The sequence below is a fragment of the Leopardus geoffroyi genome, chromosome B2 (genome assembly GCF_018350155.1).
Source record: "Leopardus geoffroyi isolate Oge1 chromosome B2, O.geoffroyi_Oge1_pat1.0, whole genome shotgun sequence".
Lineage (NCBI taxonomy): Eukaryota > Metazoa > Chordata > Mammalia > Carnivora > Felidae > Leopardus > Leopardus geoffroyi.
Window position 1 is genome coordinate 41409475 of NC_059332.1, and position 18828 is coordinate 41428302.

The 18828-nt window shown below is 51.8% G+C and overlaps 2 protein-coding genes across 17 annotated transcripts in view; one reads left to right on the plus strand and one right to left on the minus strand.

The window, feature by feature from the left end:
- The window catches only part of CUL9 (cullin 9), a 36760-nt gene extending 22950 nt beyond the window's left edge, over positions 1 to 13810 (plus strand). For 2 of the 16 annotated variants that reach the window (XM_045498289.1, XM_045498290.1), the window contains exons 27-42: positions 3087 to 3232; positions 3368 to 3497; positions 3639 to 3838; positions 4320 to 4570; positions 5603 to 5948; positions 9292 to 9432; positions 9594 to 9758; positions 9990 to 10153; positions 10921 to 11014; positions 11432 to 11506; positions 11659 to 11769; positions 11927 to 12044; positions 12466 to 12599; positions 12978 to 13118; positions 13294 to 13367; positions 13453 to 13810. In XM_045498289.1, the coding sequence (XP_045354245.1) occupies positions 3087 to 3232; positions 3368 to 3497; positions 3639 to 3838; positions 4320 to 4570; positions 5603 to 5948; positions 9292 to 9432; positions 9594 to 9758; positions 9990 to 10153; positions 10921 to 11014; positions 11432 to 11506; positions 11659 to 11769; positions 11927 to 12044; positions 12466 to 12599; positions 12978 to 13118; positions 13294 to 13367; positions 13453 to 13657 (2495 nt within the window). In that variant the 3' untranslated portion in view covers positions 13658 to 13810. Of the gene's footprint in view, positions 1 to 3086; positions 3233 to 3367; positions 3498 to 3638; positions 3839 to 4319; positions 4571 to 5602; positions 5949 to 6687; positions 6824 to 9291; positions 9433 to 9593; positions 9759 to 9989; positions 10154 to 10920; positions 11015 to 11431; positions 11507 to 11658; positions 11770 to 11926; positions 12045 to 12416; positions 13119 to 13293; positions 13368 to 13452 lie in introns of those variants that run through there. The other 14 variants (XM_045498298.1, XM_045498299.1, XM_045498293.1 and 11 more) reach the window with 11 other exon arrangements.
- Positions 13811 to 14251: 441 nt separating this feature from the next.
- On the minus strand, positions 14252 to 16772 carry DNPH1 (2'-deoxynucleoside 5'-phosphate N-hydrolase 1). The gene is made up of 4 exons (XM_045498302.1): positions 16541 to 16772; positions 14966 to 15034; positions 14683 to 14793; positions 14252 to 14502 (listed from the first exon to the last, which is right to left on the minus strand). The coding sequence occupies exons 1-4, from the start codon at positions 16731 to 16733 to the stop codon at positions 14366 to 14368; spliced, it is 510 nt and encodes a 169-aa protein (XP_045354258.1). The 5' UTR covers positions 16734 to 16772; the 3' UTR covers positions 14252 to 14365.
- Between the last annotated feature and the right edge of the window lie 2056 nt (positions 16773 to 18828).

Genomic DNA, 18828 nt, shown 5'->3' on the forward strand with positions numbered 1-18828 from the left:
CAATAAATAAATAAATTTTTAAAAAATAAAAGTAAAGTTTTTTTTCTAAGCTTTCTTCATTTTAAGTTTGTATATTTCCTCATAATTAGATTCAGGTTATGCATTCCCAGCCAGAATCCTAAGTAAATGATATTAAGTTCTTCTCCACATTTCATTTGGAAGCATATAGTTTCCATATGTTTCTCTTTTTTGATGTGAATTTTGACAACCTGGTCAAGAGGTTGTTTGATTTCCCACTGTATAGTTAATATTTTTCCTTTGTGACCATTGATAAGCAGTCTATTGGGGAGATACAAACCATGCCTATATTCTGCTCTCATCAGAATTTCCCCCAGTATCATTTACTTTTAACCTTGCCATACTCTTATTTTAGGCATGTATCTTACAAATACCTAGAATTTGTTTTGTATTCAACCTAACAATCTCTCCTTTTGGGTTGTCAATTTTATTAGCCTCTTCATAATGATTATGAGTAATGATATATTTGGCTTTTATTGCTAACCTCTTACATTTTAGTTTACTCTTCTTATAATTTGAAATTTTAGTTATTTAATATATAAAAAAGAATATATAAAACATATGTACAGTTGAAAGGAGAATAGTAAATTGAACACCTTTACAGATATGTTTCCACCCTGGGTTTTTGTGCATTTTTTCCCCTCTCCTTTTGTATTTTCTTAATTCCTTTTTTGTGTCTACATATTTTGGACATTCTATTTCTGTAGTTGATTACCCTTATGTTTTTAACCTGTATGTTTTACTTGTACCTGAACAATAAGAGGACCAAGAGAAAATCTTAACTCCAGCTCTCACTCCCATCTTACTCATTACTATTGTTTGATATTTTAGGATTATCTTTTTTTTACTTCCCAAAATTTATTATTATTATTGTTTTATTCAGTTGGTGTGTAGATTTGTTATCATACTAGTTGTTTCTGTCACTAATCCTTTTGCATCTTGATCCTTCTGAGTTCAATCTCCTTCCTAAAGTACATCCTTTAGAAGTCTCTTCATTGAGGGAGTATTGATGGACAACTCTATCAGTTTACCTTCACCCTAATTAAAAAAAAATTTATTATTATAAATTTCAGACATACACAAAAGTAGGCAGGATAGACTCCAGTGTACCAACGTGGGTCAATACATGGCCAATCTCATTTCTTCTGTACTCCCACCCACTTTCCCCAGCTCTCAAATTTAAAAGATAATGATTCACTCTCTCTTTTTTTTTTAAAGTTACCATTAAATTTTTTTTCAAGTTTATTCACTTATTTTGAGGGAGGGAGGGAAGCAGAGAGAGAGAGAGAGAGAGAACAAGTGGGAGAGGGGCAGAGAGAGAAGGAGAGAGAAGATCCCAAGCAGGCTCTGCCCAGGGCTCAACAGGGCCCAACACAGGGCTCAAACCTGCGAGCCGTGAGATCATGACCTGAGCTGAAATTAAGAGTCAGATGCTCAATCAACTGAGCCACCCAGGCACCGCAGGGATTCTCTTTTTATTTATTTATTTAAAAAAATTTTTTTAATGGTTTATTTTATTTTTGAGGGACAGAGAGAGACAGCATGAGTGGGGGAGGAGCAGAGAGAGAGGGAGACATAGAATCCGAAGCAGGCTCCAGGCTCTGAGCTGTCAGCATAGAGCCCAATGCGGGGCTCGAACCCACAAACTGCGAGATCATGACCTGAGCCGAAGTCGGATGCCCAACCTACTGAGCCACCCAGGCACCCCAAGGATTGTCTTTTTAAAAGCAAAGGCACTACAGTGATCAAACTTTGTGAAATTAATAACAATTCTTAATATCAAATGGTGAAGTGTTCATATTCCTCCCGTTTTCTCAAGTTTTCAAAATTAGTTTTTTCTTTATGGAGGATCCAAAGAAAGCCCACACCTTAATTTGATTGAATTCTGTTTTCCGTCTCCATTAATGTATAGGTCCTGCTTTTCCTTTTTTGCTCCCTTATAATTGTGCAGGGAACTGGATTATTTGCCACACAGAGTTGTCTACAGGCCAGATTTCCGCTGACCATATCCACGTGGTGTCCTCTAGCATGTTCCTCTGTTTCTTTCATTTCCTAAAAACAGTTACTTAGATGTAGAAGTTTATTCCGATGTGGGTCTGATTTCTTGGGCAAGAACTCTTTGTAGGTGGTATTGTGTTCTCCCACCAGGAGGCATGTGACATCTACCTGTCTCTGTGATGTGAAAATGGAGCAGTGAATTTTAGCATTGCAAGTGTGATCTGTGCTTTATATGGTTTCCTGTCAGCTTTCCACTAGGCAGTCATTCGTTATCATTGCCTAGCTCTATCATTTCACTAAGGGTTACAAACTAGCACCATTCTAGTCTCACCATTCTTTCATATCTGAAATGGAATGTTTTCTCTATAAAGAGAAACTTCCTCTCAGTAACTTTTTGGTTATTCTGAAGTACCGTTTATACAGGAAAGGCTTGACTCTCTCTTCCTCCCCCCTTATTTTTAACCAGTTTTCAAAATATTGTTCTGTAGCATCCTCCAAAGATAAACGGTGAAATCTTTTTTTTTTTTTTTTAATGTCATTATGAACTCATGGATTTTAAGATATTTCACATGTCTCAGTCCAGCACAGGTGTTATTTTTTTGATGTTCCAATTGTCCCATCTTTGGCCAGAGAGTATCTCTCAAATTGGCTCCTTTCGATATTCTCTTCCTTTGATGGCATTCTTGCTTTCTAGTATGAGCGAATATCCAGGCTCGTCGTGCCTGAGCTGTGACACAGAAGGAGGAAGAGATACAGCCTAGTGGATCTTTGAAACTGTCAGCTCCTTGAGGGCAAAACTCAGGTCTCTTCTCTCCAGTGTTTCTTCCATGGAGCCAGGCTGGCATAGGCCGAGACACAGGGTGGGCTCCCAGATATGTGTAGCTTGCCAGGGGGGGCAGACATGGAGGAAGCTGAGCTCTGGAAGCTTGACAAGTCACTTCTGTGGGGCCCTCCTCCCCACAGAAATTAGCAGGAACAGAGCTTGACTAATGGTACACCCTTGCCTCAGCCTCTAACCCCCTCATTTCCCCTGCTCTTTATCTCTACTCTTCTCCTTGGCACTTTCCCAGGTCAGAATCACCCAGTCCTGGACATGGGACCACATCGGCGACTGCAGTGGACGTGGCTGGGCCGGGCTGAGCTGAAGTTTGGGGACCAGACCCTGCACGTGTCCACCATGCAGATGTGGCTGCTGTTGCATTTCAATCAGACAGAGGTGCCTCGGCTCCTTAGGCTGTCTCTATCTTCTCTTTTCCTGTCTGTCCCTCCTGTTCTCCTAAACTCTGTTCCTTCTTTCCATCCTTCCCCTGCCGATTCTCTGCTCCTGACTGACTCTGTTTCTCCTCACCAGGAGGTGTCTGTAGAGACCTTGCTGAAGAATTCTGACCTCACCCCAGAGCTACTGCTCCAGGCACTTCTGCCCCTCACCTCTGAGAATGGCCCTTTGACCCTGCATGAGGGTCAGGACTTTCCACACAGGGGTAGGTCACTGGGGGCTGGCCTGTGCCTCTGCTCCTGGAGGGTGGGTCTCTCATGGTGGGCATGGGGTAGGGAATGAGAATGGGGTTGCCCCCACTCACCTCCCCCTTCCCCTCCTCGGGTGCTGACGGAATGAGTTCCAGGTGTGCTGCGGCTTCGGGCACCTGAGCCCCAGCGCTGTGGGGAGGCCCTGTGGCTGATACCTCCCCAGACATACCTGAATGTAGAGAAGGATGAGGGCCGAACTCTGGAACAGAAGAGGAACCTCTTGAGCTGTCTTATTGTCCGTATTCTCAAAGTCCACGGGGAAAAGGGCCTCCACATTGATCAGCTGGTTTGTCTGGTAGGCCCAGGGGACCGTGAAGTTAGGGGAGGGAGGGAGTCATGCTCAGGGTTGGAGCTTGAATCCAGGGATCATCACAAGGGAAGGTAAACTCTGTCAGTATGAGACCTTGTAGAGTGACATTTTTGTCGGAGTTTTCTATTCCTGACAGGGCAGTTTGTTAGACAGCAGGCAGAGGCAAGACATGAGTGTCTACTGTATACTAGGCCTTTTTCCAAGAGTTTGCATGATTAGGTCATTTAATCTGCACAACAGTCTAACGGGGGTGGTGATGGTGGTGGTGGTATTATTATTATTATTATTATTATTATTATTATTATTTACTCTTATTTTCATTTGACAGGTAAAAAGAGTGGGGCATGAGAGTTAGTAACTTATCCATAGTCACATAGCTAGTAAGTGAAAGAGCAGAGCATTGAACCCAGGCATGCCGGCCTCTCTGGGTAAATGTGGCCTGCCTGTTTCCTCTCCACCCATCTAGGTGCTGGAGGCCTGGCAGAAGGGTCCAAACCCCCCGGGGAGCCTGGGCCGTGCTGTTGCAGGAGGCGTGGCCTGTACCAGTACAGACGTCCTTTCTTGCATCCTGCACCTCCTGGGCCAGGGCTATGTGGAACGGCGTGATGACCGGCCCCAGATCCTGATGTATGCCACCCCAGAGCCTACGGGGCCTTGCCGGGGTCAGGCAGAGGTCCCCTTCTGCGGCAACCAGACCGCCAAGACCTCCAAGCCTAGGTAGCTGTCCCCAGCCCCGTTCCCTGCTGCTAGGGCTCCAAGCCAGCAGGGAGGGCTGGGCTCCCAGGGACGGACGGCACTGCAGTGACACGGGAGTTTTAGTGCCAAGGCCAGGCTCTTTTGTGGAAAAGCACTTCATTTCTGTCTTTGTGTACCCCATTTTCCCTGCCTCTGTCATTTCTCCCACTTTACCAGTCCTTATTCCCCCTGCCAGCACCGTCACCCCTTCTTTGCCTTCCTAATCAGGGGCCCTGGTGTCCCCATTCTCCTAGAGTCAGCCCATAGGCAAGGGGCCCAGACACATAAGCTTCTGTATAGATAACTCTCATTCTAAGCAAAAATGCAGTATCATACAACTGTGTATTGAGTGCTGATTATGCTCTCTGCTCAATGAAATGTACAAACTCTAGTCTTCAAGAAGCCTGTTCTACAGAGGAATTTGTCATAGGATCCCCCTAATTAGCTGGCACCCCTAAAGCTTGTTATATCACATTCAGCTCACTAGAAGTTGTTATGGCACAACTTTTATGCCTGCTTTCCTGCACTGTGTATAAAGTGAGTTCTCTAGAGAAATCTTTCTCAAACTTTCACTTGCACACATGTCACCTGGGGATCTTATTAAAATGCAGGTCCTGATTCAGTAGAGCTCCCTGTGATACTAATGGGAATACCCACTGACCATACTTTGAGTGGTAAGGCCACAGACTCCAGTTTCTCCCCAGATGTGTTGCTGCTGTTTTAGATGGGGCTTACGGTGGGATTATCCCATCCACTGTGGGTCAGTTTGCTTCCCCATGCCGGCCTACCAGATTCCTGGGGTGTTAGAGATCATTGTGACAACCAGCCCCACTCGCCACTTACAAACGCTTCTGTGGAAAGCTGCTCTGACAGTTGGTTTGGGTGGCTACCCTTAGGTTGGTTAGGCAGGCGCAAGCAGGCGTGCGCAAGTGGGGAGCTGAGGGCCATGGTGGGGTTCATTTAGTAGATAAGCAGAGCAGGGATACTGATTGCTGAATCCTCTCTTCCCTCAAGCCCAGAAGCTGTGGCTGCCCTGGCGTCTCTCCAGCTGCCTGCAGGCCGCACCATGAGCCCCCAGGAGGTAGAAGGGTTGATGGAGCAGACGGTGCGGCAGGTGCAAGAGACGCTGAACCTAGAGGCAGATGTGGCTCAGCACCTTTTGGCTCATTCCCACTGGGGTGCTGAACAGCTGCTGCAGAGCTACAGTGATAACCCTGAGCCACTGCTGCTGGCAGCTGGGCTGTGTGTACCCCAGGCCCAGGAGGCCCCCGCACGCCCTGACCACTGCCCTGTCTGTGTCAGCCCCCTGGAGCCTGACGACGACTTGCCCTCTCTCTGCTGCATGCACTACTGCTGCAAGGTGAGGCCCTGCCTGCCCCTCTCCTGCCCCGCACAATTCCTCATGAACTCTGGGCTTCTAGCCCAGCATTGCCATTTCCTAACCTGGGCAGTGTCGGACAAGGCTCTTCGTCCCTCTGAAACTGGTTTTGTCATCTAAAAGTGGCGCCCCTAGCCTCAACACTCTGAAGAGTGGTTGTTGTTAGGATCCAGTGAAATGTATAAGTGGCTCTAAAACTTCGCCAGTGGCAAAGTTTTAATAGGTGAATATGCTAATAATATGCTAAAATATGCTGGTGGCATATTGTAATCACTGGAGCTTTTAAAAAGTCCTCATGCTCAAACTGTTAAATTGGAATCTCTGGAGGTGAAACCCAGGCATCTGGAGTTTTAAAAATTCCTCAGGTGACTCCAGTGTTCAGCCAGGTTTGAGAACTATAGATAGATAGGTAGATAGATAGATAGATGGGTAGCACATGCATACACGTAAAATATACATCAAGGCACTTCATAAATGAGAAGTGTTATTACATTGATGATGACTATAGGTTTATGTTTCCTAATTATCATTCAAGTCCCTTTATCTCAGAACATGAGAATAGCACAGAAGTCAAGGGAATTATGGGAAGCCAGATCTCGCTACTGTACAGCTGAGCAGAGGAGGCTGTAGATGGGGGAGTGAGTTGTCTTCAGTGGCGGGGGAGAGGGGCCGAGGTGCAGGGGACCAGAGTGCTGAGTGTCCCATGTTCCCTGCCTCACAGCTCTTAGAACTGATGCCAAGCCCAAACACATCAACTTAACAGGATGAGCGCGCTTGTTGCCCTGAATCTAGCTGCCTCTCCCAACAGCGTCTCCCCAGTGGTGGGTGATCTGGGACGCGTGCATTGGCATGTGTGTGTACGTGTACTTTTCCTCCTTCCTTTTTTGCTCTGCTTCAAGTTACTCTTCTCACACGGTTTCCTGTGCCCCCCTTTTCCTGGTTCTTAATTATTTCCTTCCCACTTTCCCTTTTTCATTCAACTAATGTTTGTCATGAACTCACTGTGTGCACAGCACGGGTGCTATATGAGGGGGTGGGAAAATCCAAGCCAGAAATGACCCAAGGGCTAATAATATCAGCAGCTAATATTTATGGGGATGCATTCTGGGCCGTTCTGCTGTTATATATGCATTATCTTGCTTAATTCCCATGAAAGTTGTGTGAGGTCGGTATTTTTACATCCCCATTTTGCTGGTGACAGATGGAGGCGCCTGGAGGAGAAGTCACCTGCCCAAGGTCAGGATTTGGACTTTGGCAGTCTTGCTCCAGGGCCCTCCCTCATGCTTTTATGACAAGTGAAGGGAAGGAAATACAACAGGGTCATGTCATAGGAAGTGACTGAGGTGAGGAGTCGGGGGAGAGTCCCTGTCAGGGACTTTAGATTGGGGAGGCCAGGGAAGGCTGTCCTTGAAGAGGTGACTATTTGGTGGAAGAGCGTGGCAGACAGAGGGGACAGCAATTGCAAAGAAGCTGAGACTGGTGGCTAAAGCACAGTGATGTGGTGGGACAGTGGAGGGAGAGATTTGGGAGGGAGATGGACCCAGTGGGGTTGGGATTGGCATAAGTGGGCTTGACTTTATGGAAAGCCACGATGGAGTTAAGCAGGGGAGTAATTGGATCTGATTTTCATTTTCTAAAAGATCACCATGTGTGGAAGAAAGGCTTGGGCAGATCTTGTGTGGAAACAGGGGCACCTGTTGGGAGACTGTTGTATAAAGAGGCAGGAAGCGGTGGGTGTTTTCCCAGCATTCGCAGTGAAGAGAGAAGGGGACAGATTGGGGTACATCAGGAGGCAGAGCTGGCAGGGCTTGGTGGAGCTGATGGGGGGCTTAGGACAAAGGAATCAAGGGTACTTCCTGGGTTTCTGACCAGAGCATCTGGGTGGATGAGATATGTCATCTTCTACTGAATTTAGCAAGCTGTTGGGGCTGGGGCTGGGTATGGAGGGCAGGTTTTTGAGGGAAAATTAAGTCTGTTCTGACCATGTGAAGTTTGAGCTTCTTGTTGGATACCTGTGTGGGACTGGACAGCAGAATTTGGAATTAAGTGGAGAGGCCTAGCTGGCATCCTGCAGAGAGAGAGAAGCAGGTCCAGAGTGCTGAGCTGTACAGATCCCCCTGTAGAGATGGAACGACAGGGAAAATGAGAAAAACAGGCTAATTGGAGATGTCCCAGCCAAGGAGGAGCCTATGTTTAAGTCACAGCTGAGCAGCACAATGAAATGTAAGGGAACTCAGAGAAGGGAAGTCCTGGGTTTGGAGCTGTCGATGGGGGCTGTGTGTGTGTGTGGGGGGGTGTTCCCCGTGTGAGCCTTGAGTGACAGGCAGGGTTGGCAGGTGTGGGAGGGGAGTACAGGCTGGACGGAGACTGCATTCCTGGTGGGCTGGGCAGGGGGGAACAGCAGAAGCGGCAGAAGCGAGAGCAAGCCAACAGCAGAGGGGCTCCTTAGGGGAGTGGGATGGGCTCCAAACCCAGCTGCCAGCCTTTGTCCTCTGTGGCTGTAAGGGGCCCTGTTGTGCCCGTATGCCTGCAAGCATGAAGTCTGAATTTGGAGTATTTTCCTGTTTTCTCTCAAAAATGCAGGAATTCTGCATTCAATTTCCCAACTTATCTGGCATTATTTCACCATAAAAAGGGTTTTGTTTTGTTTAGTACCTTTCTTGGAGGGATCTGGGTAGGAAGACCGTTATGGGGACAAGCAGTTTAGGGGTCAGGGGATAAAGGCCTGGTTTAGGGTGGTGCAGTGACATGGGAGCTAGAAGAGAATCCAACAGATGTGAGGGTTCCGACACCCGTGACCAGGATGGGTGGGGGGTTCAGTGGGCGAGGCTTTTTTGTGGAGAAGAGGCTGAGTCTGGGAAGATGGGAGCACCAAGGAGCTAGGTGAGCAGATGGAGCTGGGAGGAGAGGCCACAGCGGTGTTTGCAGTGTCCAAGGCCAGCTACCCCACAGGGAAAAGGCACCCTACTGCCCCAGGCCTCCTTCCTCTCTGGCCTTCTTGCTCTCTCCAGATCTTTCTTAGAACTTGAATCATCTCCTTTGTCCTGATTCTCTTACCCATTCCCTCCATGTGCATCTCAACAATAATTAAAATGAGGCCACTACCCTGGCTCACACATCCTCAAAGGCAACTGTGATTTGGGCCAATCCCAGGAAAACCCATAGAAGCCAGAAAGATTAGGGTCAGTTTTGAGGTTGCTCCAGAAGCAGGCTTGTCTCTGGCCTTCCATAGTCAGGAGGGGGGTGCTAGGTTAATTACCAGTCCAAGATGTCCTCCTGTGCTGCTCCCCTACTGTCCCTAAGCAGCCCCTCCTTTCCCCTCCAGTCTTGCTGGAATGAGTATCTGACAACTCGGATTGAGCAGAACCTTGTGCTGAATTGCACCTGCCCCATTGCCGACTGCCCTGCACAGCCCACTGGAGCCTTCATTCGGGCCATTGTCTCCTCCCCAGACGTCATCTCCAAGGTAGTCCCTCCTCTGCAGGAGGATTCGGTGTACAGCCAGAGGGGCAGGCCCCAGGGGGTGGGCCCACATTCCGGGTGCCGGCGGTTGGGGGGAGAGGGGGTCTGGAGGTGTGGCATCCTGGAGAGCCATGCCCTCACCTGGTGGCACCTATGCCCCCATAGTACGAGAAGGCCCTCCTGCGTGGCTACGTGGAGAGCTGCTCCAACCTGACGTGGTGCACCAACCCCCAGGGCTGTGACCGCATCCTGTGCCGCCAGGGCTTGGGCTGCGGGACCACCTGCTCTAAATGTGGCTGGGCCTCCTGCTTCAACTGTAGCTTCCCCGAGGTGGGTGCCTGCCCAGCCCTGCCCCTGAGCAAGGCCTGTACCTCTCCTCTGCCAGCACTCCGCTCTGCCACCCCCCCCCCCACACACACACCATGTCTTGTCCTCACACGCTGTCACCTGGCTGAGCTCTGTTCCTCCTCCTGTAGTCCTCCACTTGTGACCTCCCTCCCTCACACACTCGCAGTGCCACCCTTGGTTAGAGCTCAGCCATGTTCTCCCCTTTTGCCCTAGGCGCACTACCCTGCCAGCTGTGGCCACATGTCCCAGTGGGTCGATGATGGCGGCTACTATGATGGCATGAGCGTGGAGGCTCAGAGCAAGCACCTGGCCAAGCTCATCTCCAAGCGCTGTCCCAGCTGCCAGGCTCCCATTGAGAAGAATGAGGGGTGTCTGCAGTAAGAGGGGGTACTTTGGTCACTGGTGGGGTCAGAGAGCACGGGAGAGGGTGGGAGGCCTGGTGGTACGGAGGGGCTGTGGGGCTGAACAGAGCTGAACAAAGGAGGCGGCCTCCAGTGATTCCTGCATCTTTTTTTTTTTTTTAATTTATTTTGAGAGAGCGAGAGCGTGGACAGGGAAGGGGCAAAGAGAGGGAGAGAGAGAGAATCCCAAGACGGCTCCACGCTGTCAGTGCAGAGCCAGATGCGTGAACCGTGAGATCATGACCTGGGCCGAAATTAAGAGTTGGACGCTTAACTGACGGAGCCACCCGGGCGCCCCCAGTGACTCCTGCATCTTAATGCTCCTTCCCCCGCCTTTATTTTTTTAATTTTTAATTTCTTGAAATGTTTATTAGTTTTTGAGAGAGAGGTGTGTGCACAAGCAGGGGAGGGCAGAGAGAGGGGAACAGAGGATCCAAAGCGGGCTCTGCACTGACAGCAGAGAGCCTGATGCTGAGGGGTTGGAACGCACAAAATGAGAGATCATGACCTGAGCCCAAGTCAGAAACCCAACTGACTGAGCCACCCAGGCACCCCACCCCCGCTTTGAAGTTTGCACTGTAAGGGGCTCAGAAGCAAGGGTGTGCTCAGTAGGCATTGATGAGGTTAAGGAGACTGTAAGGGCATGGAGGGGCCAGGGGCATGTTCCGTGGGGCACCCAAGCCCTTGGTGTTCCCGGTGTGGCCCCGGCCAGGAGCCCTCTGACCAGCCAGCTTCCTCCATAGCATGACGTGTGCCAAATGCAACCATGGATTTTGCTGGCGCTGCCTCAAGTCGTGGAAGCCCAGTCACAAAGACTACTACAACTGCTCTGCCATGGTAAGGGCCGGGGCCAGGAGGAGGCCCAAGGGCAGTCAGGATGGGATGCTGCTGCTGGGCCCTGGGTGTCCTGAGCAGCTGAACAGCTGTTGGGACAGAGGCTCAGTGGGAAGACAGAAGCCGCCTGGGCCTACAGGTGCTGGAAGTTCTGTCCTGGGAGGTCTATATTCTCAGGAGGCACCAGGCCAGAGCAGAGCAGGTGCCGTGCATCAGAGCCTGGCACCACTGCCAGGGCATTTGCCCACACCTCAGCCTCACCTGTACCAGGGGATAATAATGTGACCTGCTTCACAGAGTTAGGATTAAATGATGAGGTCTGGGTGAGGTGTCAGAAGGCCTCCACGCAGGGTACCTAGTGTGTTAACCCCATCCTGCCCAGCAAAGCACCCTAGAGCCCTCTCAACCTGCCCTTACCAGGTAAGCAAAGCAGCTCGCCAGGAGAAGCGGTTTCAGGACTATAACGAGAGGTGTACTTTCCATCACCAGGCCCGGGTGAGCAGGGAGGAAACTGGTGTCGGTGAGAAGGTCAGAGGGCTGGGGTGGATGGCCAGGCAGGGGCCAAAGATCCAAATTGGGTGGGTGCTGTTCTGACCGGGTGGGGGAGGGCTGCACGCAGCAGCGCTGATCCGCCTTCGCCTGCACAGGAGTTCGCCGTGAGCTTGCGGAACCGCGTGTCTGCCATCCACGAGGTGCCCCCACCCAAATCCTTCACTTTCCTCAGTGACGCCTGCCGGGGCCTGGAGCAGGCTCGCAAGGTGGTGGTGGTGCGGGCCGGGGAGCGGGTGCGGGGGATGTGCCAAGGGGTTCTGGTGGGCTGGGCCGCTTTCCTCTAACCTGCCTGGATGGAGGGAATGAGGAAGCAGGGAGGCCCCCTGGCCTGAGCAGGGAAAGGGCTGACTCGGGCTCCCACAGGTGCTGGCCTATGCCTGCGTGTACAGCTTCTACAACCAGGACACAGAGCACATGGATATGGTGGAGCAGCAGACCGAGAACCTGGAGCTGCACACCAACGCCCTGCAGATCCTCCTAGGTGAGGCCTGGCCCCCTGCCTGCTCACTCCCACCTCCTGCCCACCTCCCCGCTCTGAGCAGTCCATCCCCGCAGACAGTGGGTGAAACAGCACCCCCCTCCCAGCTCCCCACTGTGCTCTGTCCTCTTCCTCCACCTACTTCTTCACAGCCTTACAGATGCAGATATATCGGCCTTTTAAAGTCAGGTATGAAGGTGTGTGGTACATGCCGTCAGGTGCCTAAGGGCTTCACCTGACCGGTTTGATCACCATCTGTCCCCCTCTGCTACGATGTAGCCCGCCCCCCGCCCCCGCCCCCAGAATAGGTATCTAGGGCTATGCCTGGTAGGTGTTGATAGAAGTTGGTAGATGTTCAGTAGGTGTTTGTTGAAGGAAGGAATGGAAGAAGGGAGGGAGCTCCTGTGCCCTGCCCTCTCTGCAGAGGAGACGCTGCTGCGGTGCAGAGACCTGGCCTCGTCCCTGCGCCTCCTGCGGGCAGACTGCCTCAGCACGGGCCTGGAGCTGCTCCGGAGGATCCAGGAGAGGCTGCTGGCTATCCTGCAGCATTCTACCCAGGTATGTGGCCTGACCCCGGGCCCCCTGGGCCCAGCACAGCCCCTGCCCTAGGGGCATCCAAAAGCAAAGGCAGGGAGGGTGAAACATGTTTGGAGACATGGGCTTGCGCCCCAGCTCCTAGGCCAGCCTGTTGGATGTGGTTGGACCCTGCCACTTAACCACCTGGTGAGTGCTGCAAGAGAGTTAGCCCCGATCAAGGGTATTTGCCCAGATGCTTATCAAAATCACTTGGGGAACTTTTTCATACCTCTCAGATGTAGACTCAGTATCCCAGGAGTGGGTGCCGGGGGACTGGGATCCACCGAGTAAGGGATCTCTGAGGTTCTTCCCAGCTCTAATACACTGATGTTGCATCTAAACTATGAGTCCTGCCCTCAGGGAGCTTACAGACGAGTAAGTAACTTGGGCAGACAAGACGTGAACATACACTGCCAGCTCCTGAAGCACGGGGGTGGTGTGCCTCACCATCGCAACCTGTGTCCCTGGAGACTGCCCGAGTTACGTTTCACAAAGGCATCGGTTTGTGGAGTCCTGGGATGAGGGAGGGACGAGGAGGTGGGAGCATTCTTGCCGGGAGCCTGGCACCTAGAGCAGAGGGAGTAGGCCCTCAGAGAATGTTCATTGAAGGAATGATGGGCAGAGGCCCAATGTCCTCTACTCTCCCACTTCCCACATCTCCCTGTCTCCTTGCCAGGACTTCCTGGTGGGTCTGCAGAGCCCATCATTAGAGGCCCGAGAGGCGAAAGGATCCAATGTGCCCGGCAGTCAGTGAGTAGGGTGGGCAGAGCCATGGCGGGGGAGTGGGGGATGCCAGGCTTCTTCTGGGGCTGAGTGTGGCTCTCTCCCTTGCTAGGCCGCAGAGCTCCTCGGGGCTGGAGGTGGATGAAGAGGAGGAGGAGGAGGAGGAAGATGATGAGGATGATGTGCCCGAGTGGCAGCAGGATGAGTTTGATGAGGAGCTGGACAATGATAGCTTCTCCTATGACGAGTCTGAGAACCTGGACCGAGACGCTTTCTTCTTCGGTGACGAGGAGGATGATGATGAGGCCTATGACTGAGGGCCAGGACGCAGGAACACCTGGAGCCACCTCAGAGTCACGGGGGCCAAAGGGGTGAAGTCACCCCTTCCTGCCATTGTTGGGGGAAGCAATTCCCAGTGTCTGCAGTACCTTCTGTTTACCGAATAAACTTTTTCACATACTTCTCTGGAAGCAGGCTGACACAGGTGCATCCCCAAAGGCTAGTGTCAACTCCCTACTCCCTCCACACACCCCCCTCCTCACTGTTCACTTTTTTTTTTTTTTTTTTTTTTACCTCCAGACTCTTGTGTTCTCAGAGAAGGTCCAAAGCAGACCCACTGGACCTAAATTGACAAAGGGAAATGAAAGTCTACGTGGTTCAGGGCCAGGCGTAGGCCTGCCCACTTGCCCCAGACCCAGCCTAGCATCAGAGACAGACAAACAGCCACCCCCCACCCCGGCCCAACCTTCCCATACTCTTCAGTGTTCCTGGCAGGAGCTTGACGGCATTAGATAGTACCCTCTCTTGCGGATCTACAGAATGTTTAATGTTCTCTACATCTTGAAGTGAAATGCAGCAGAAAAAGGATATTACTGAGGACTGATCCCACGCCACCACTCATAGACATAAAGTTAGAATTTTAAACATACCTTTTAATTTGGAACTGGGGCTAGGAGGCAGGAAGGGCACTAGGGCAGAGTCTGGGATTAGAACGTAACAGAGCAGGGTTAAGTCAAGCAGTTGGGTCAGGGGTGACAGCTGCCTGCTAGAGGAGGGTCAGCCTCAAAGTATCGATCCAGCATGGCCTCCACCTGTCCCTCTTCATAATCTAACACCTGGAACTTCGAGCCGTCTGCCGCTCCCCGGATCATGGCTGAAAGCACTGAGAAGGGTGGAGGAAAGTAATGGTGGCTCCCATCCACACCCCCCCCCCCCCGCTCCCCTCCCTGTCCCATTCTGGGGGTAGGCACTGTACCCAGAGCCCCCTCAGGGAAGGAGCTGAGGGCTGGGTCCACAGAAAGCTGGGGTGGAGAAGAGGCCATCCAGGGCTTGAAGTGCTCACCTCGGCCAGATTGTGGACGGAACAGGCACAGAATTCGCTTATTGAGGGCCATGGCCCGGCCCAACTCATAGCCTACCCCCAACGACGGTTGGGTCACTTCTGCCACCACCACTGGGAAGAAAAGAGACTAAGGCTCAATACCCGGGGCTTGTGAGGGAGAAATGACAAGAGTCTGGGTGTGGTGAGAAGAGAACTCTGGGGAGTCCCTTCTAGGTGTGGACGGGATCTAACATCCCAGAGGAGTTTGTGGATAGGAGGTGCGGGGGTGGGGGGAACTGCTCACCATCTGCCTGCTGCAGCCAGGCCAGGTCCCGCTCATGGATGAAACTGTCACCTCCAGCAGCCTCTTCCCCTGTGGATGAGGAAAAGCTGGTCAAGGCCAAGCCCCTGCCTGGTCCTCAGCACTCAGTACCTCTCCTATGCCCTTGCCACCCCCACATTCACCCTGCTGCATGCTAGGTGACCAGGCACCCACCTAAAACCAAGGTTCCATGAAAAGGAGTGAGGAAATGAAATAACCACAAGAAAGATTCAATCCCATGCTAGGAGGGATGTGTGATTAGGGCCAGATGAGTGACACAGATGAGATTAAGGGAAGGACTATACCTCAGTGTGTGACAGGGATCAGAGATGGAAAGGAGGAATATCCTCCTCCAGTGCGGGATGGAAATAAGCAGTAGCAAGAGACCGCCTGTGCAAAGAAGGATGAACAACTAGGGAGCCTGAGTGGCTCTCGAGGTTTGGTGGGTGCCAGAATCAGCCGAGAGTTCGATATGAGGTCAGGCTGCTTCAGGAGCTCTTCAGAGGAGTGTGAACCGCACCAAACTTTGAGCACCAGTGCTGTAATACAGCGCATGACCAGTAGGAGATGGTGGAAAGGAAGGTAGGAGAGGCTCTGACTGGGATCAGTATCTCATTTCCAGCTTGATTAAACGTTACCTCCGGAATCAGAGCAGAATCACTGGAGAGTCCGTTAAAAATGAATTCTAAGCCTTCAACCCAGACTGTGCTATGTGAATCTGCATTTTAAACAAGTTCCCTCAGACTTCCTTTGAGCACACTGAAGTTCCGGAACCAGTAGGTGGGCGTGGACGGGACTAGCGGTGAAACCAAACGAACCTTAGGCTTCTGGGTCCTGCACTTGCACAAGCCCTTCCCAACGCCCTAGCAATTTTGTGATTTCACCTTTTTAAAGAGGGCTCCCAGAATTGCATTAGATATTACAAATCCTGGACCCGCTCCTCGGTCGGGCGAGGGGAAAAAAAAGGTTTTCTGAGCAGAAGTTACGAGAGTTTTGGCGCGATTTTCAAAGTAGAAAACTCGCCGAGATTCCAGACCAAATCTGATCAAAGCAATATTTTTGAAAGACCCAGCAGCCAGGAAGTAGCCTGATGAGAGTACGTGAGAGAAGGTGGTGGCAAGAATTGGGGTCCTTCGGGCCCAAGACAGGGCGGATATCTTGACCGCAAAGGGGGATAAGCTTGATCTTAGGTAGGGGAGCAGATGCCAGCGGGAAGCTGGGAACTGAAGCAGCCCCATTCACTCCCATTCTGCTCCTCCCTGCTCAGTCCCTGGAAAGAGGTGAAGTTCTCCAGGAAAGAATCGAGGTCAAGATAACAAATGAATGCGGAGACTGAGCTCCCACCCGCAAGTTCACGGGACCCACGCGGTCCGAACCTCGGCTCCCCTTGCCCGCTGGGCAGGAGGGAGGGCTCCGGGCCGTAGGGACGCGCGGCCGGCCGGTGGTCCGATGACCGCCGCCGAGCGGAGTGCAATCTCGGTAGCGGGGCGGGACCGGCCCGCTCCCCCGCCGCCCGCGCCCCGGGCCCGGCCGCGCGCGCCCCGCCGCTCGCCTCACCGCGCGCGCTCAGCTCCTTGGCCGCCACGTGCTCCGTGAGCACCGCCCCGAAGCGCCGCAGCCGAGACACGATCCGTTCGTACAGCGCCCAGTCCTCGCGTCCGCCGCGGATGCTCCCGCAGAAGTACAGGGCCTGGCGGCCCCCCTGGCCCGGCTCCCCGTATTCCCGCGCTCCGGCCTCCGCCGCCGCCATCCTCGCCGCCGCCGCCGTCTCTCCGTTTCCCGCGCCAGGGGGCGCCCGCTCGCGGCCACGTGACTCGGCCGGCCCTCCCTGGGTCCGGGGAGGCCCCTCCTGCGACTGGCGGCGAGCTGGGAGCGTAGCATTAGCCTCCAGACGCTGAGGACAGCACCGGCCAGGGGCGGAAACCCACCGCCCCGACTTCGTCACTGCAGCTTGCCTCCCACCCCCACCCGGTCCTGTTGGCCTTGGCCTTCCCCATCTCAGCTAGACGCAAGTGCATCATTCCCTGGTGATTCTTACCTCGCGGACCCCATCTCCTACTACTACCACTCACTTTTCTGCAGCCACGCTGGCTTTCCTGGCTGTTCTTCAAGTATGCTGGCCATGCCCTTGCCTCAGAGCCTTTGCATTTGCTGTTCCCTGGAACTCTTTTTCTCCCAGGTAGTTCCCTGGAGCGTTCCCTCAGCTCTTCCAAGTCTGTTCACGGGTCACCTTCCCTGACCACCCTATTCAACATGGCAGGCTCCTATTCCCGGAACTCCCCATCGCCCTTCCCTGCCTTACTTTTTCTCCTCAAACTCATGAACTGTGTCATCATGATCTGAGCCGAAATCGAGTTAGAGGCTTAATGACGGAGCCACCCAGGCACCCTTGTTGTACGTCTTTCTATGCCCAGTAGAATATAAGTCCCCAGGAGGGCAGGAACTTTTACAGTTTTGTTTACTGCTATATCCCTGGGTTCTAGAACTGTACTTGGCACATAGGAACGATTTACCAAATATTTGTTAATGCATGAGTGGATTCAAATGAGAAGTTATATTTGCAGCACGTTGTAATCTGCTCCGCCCTATAGTAGGCTGACAGAAGCAGGAGCTCCAGGGAGGCTGGCAAACACACCATTATTCACTGGTGGTAACAATGGTCTCCCCCTCATTTTACTATGAAAATAACACAAATATAGGACCAAAAAATCAAACGGAACAAGAGAGTACCTGGTGGAAAGTGAATCCTGAGACCCCAATCCCATTCCCTAGAGAAAAGCACTGTCGTGCTTCCTTCTGAATTCTTCCTGAATGATAACTGTAAAATACCTAAGTATGGGTTACAGAGCTGACAAAATTTTTAAAAATGCAAAAGACGCAAGGGTACCTGGCTGGCTCAGTTGGAAGAGTGTGTGACTCTTGACCTCGGGGTTGTGAGTTCAAGCCCCACATTGGGTGTAGAGATTACTTAAATAAATAACGAAACAAGAAATGCAGGGTCGCCTGGGTGGCTCAGTCCGTTAAGCATCCAACTCTTGATGTTGGCTCAGGTCACCATCTCAGGGTTGATGAGATTCTCTCTTGGGATGCTCTCTCTCCCTTTCTCTCTGTGTCTCCCCCACTTGCATGCATGCACATGCACTCTCTGTCTCAAGATAAGTGAATAAATAAACACTTTTTTTAAAAATGCAAAGACACAAAGAGAAGGCAAAGAGATTTTAGTATATCTCTGTCCTCCGTGGGCACGGCCACAGATAGCTGGACCGTGGGGCAAACATGTATGTGGAGCCATGCATTAGGGCCCCAGGCTCTCTCTCATACACATTCACATACACCTTTAGGAAAGAAGCTTCATGTGCCAGCTCTCTGCTGTCAGCTCAGAGCCAGCTTTGGATCCTGTCACCCTCTCTCTCTGCCCCTCCCCCACTTGCACGCGCACCTGTGCGCGCGCTCTCTCTCTCTCAAAAATAAACATTAAAAAAAAAGGAAGCTTCATGTGCCAGATAACTTGATGGGCAATCTCCTTTCCCCTCCTGATTCTTGCCACACTTTCCCATAGGAGAGGGACGCACGTACACACGTACACACAGAGCATCCTGTCTCTGCCTCTGTGTCTTAAAGAAAATAAACCAGCCTCTCTCTGCTTAGGGTCACACCTGTGATGTGGCTGCCATTCCCCGTTCGACCTCAGGCTGAAGGCGAAAGAGTAGAAGGAATATTTTGTGTTTCTCCAAATGGTAAAACAAAGCCCTGAAATTGGTTCTATATCCACTGTCAGATGGGTGAGGACGCAGACCCAGCTGTGGCTTGCAGCTCAGACCCTCCAGCTCAGTGCAGGGAGGCCT

Coding starts and splice junctions, on each gene's coding strand:
- DNPH1 (XM_045498302.1), bottom strand. CDS start 16,733: ATGGCGGCGGCGGAGGCCGGAGCGCGGGAATACGGGGAGCCGGGCCAG. Junction 15,035..16,540: donor CAAGGAGCTGAGCGCGCGCG/GTGAGGCGAGCG, acceptor CCTCATCCACAG/GGGAAGAGGCTGCTGGAGGT. Junction 14,503..14,682: donor CCGTCCACAATCTGGCCGAG/GTGAGCACTTCA, acceptor CACCCTTCTCAG/TGCTTTCAGCCATGATCCGG.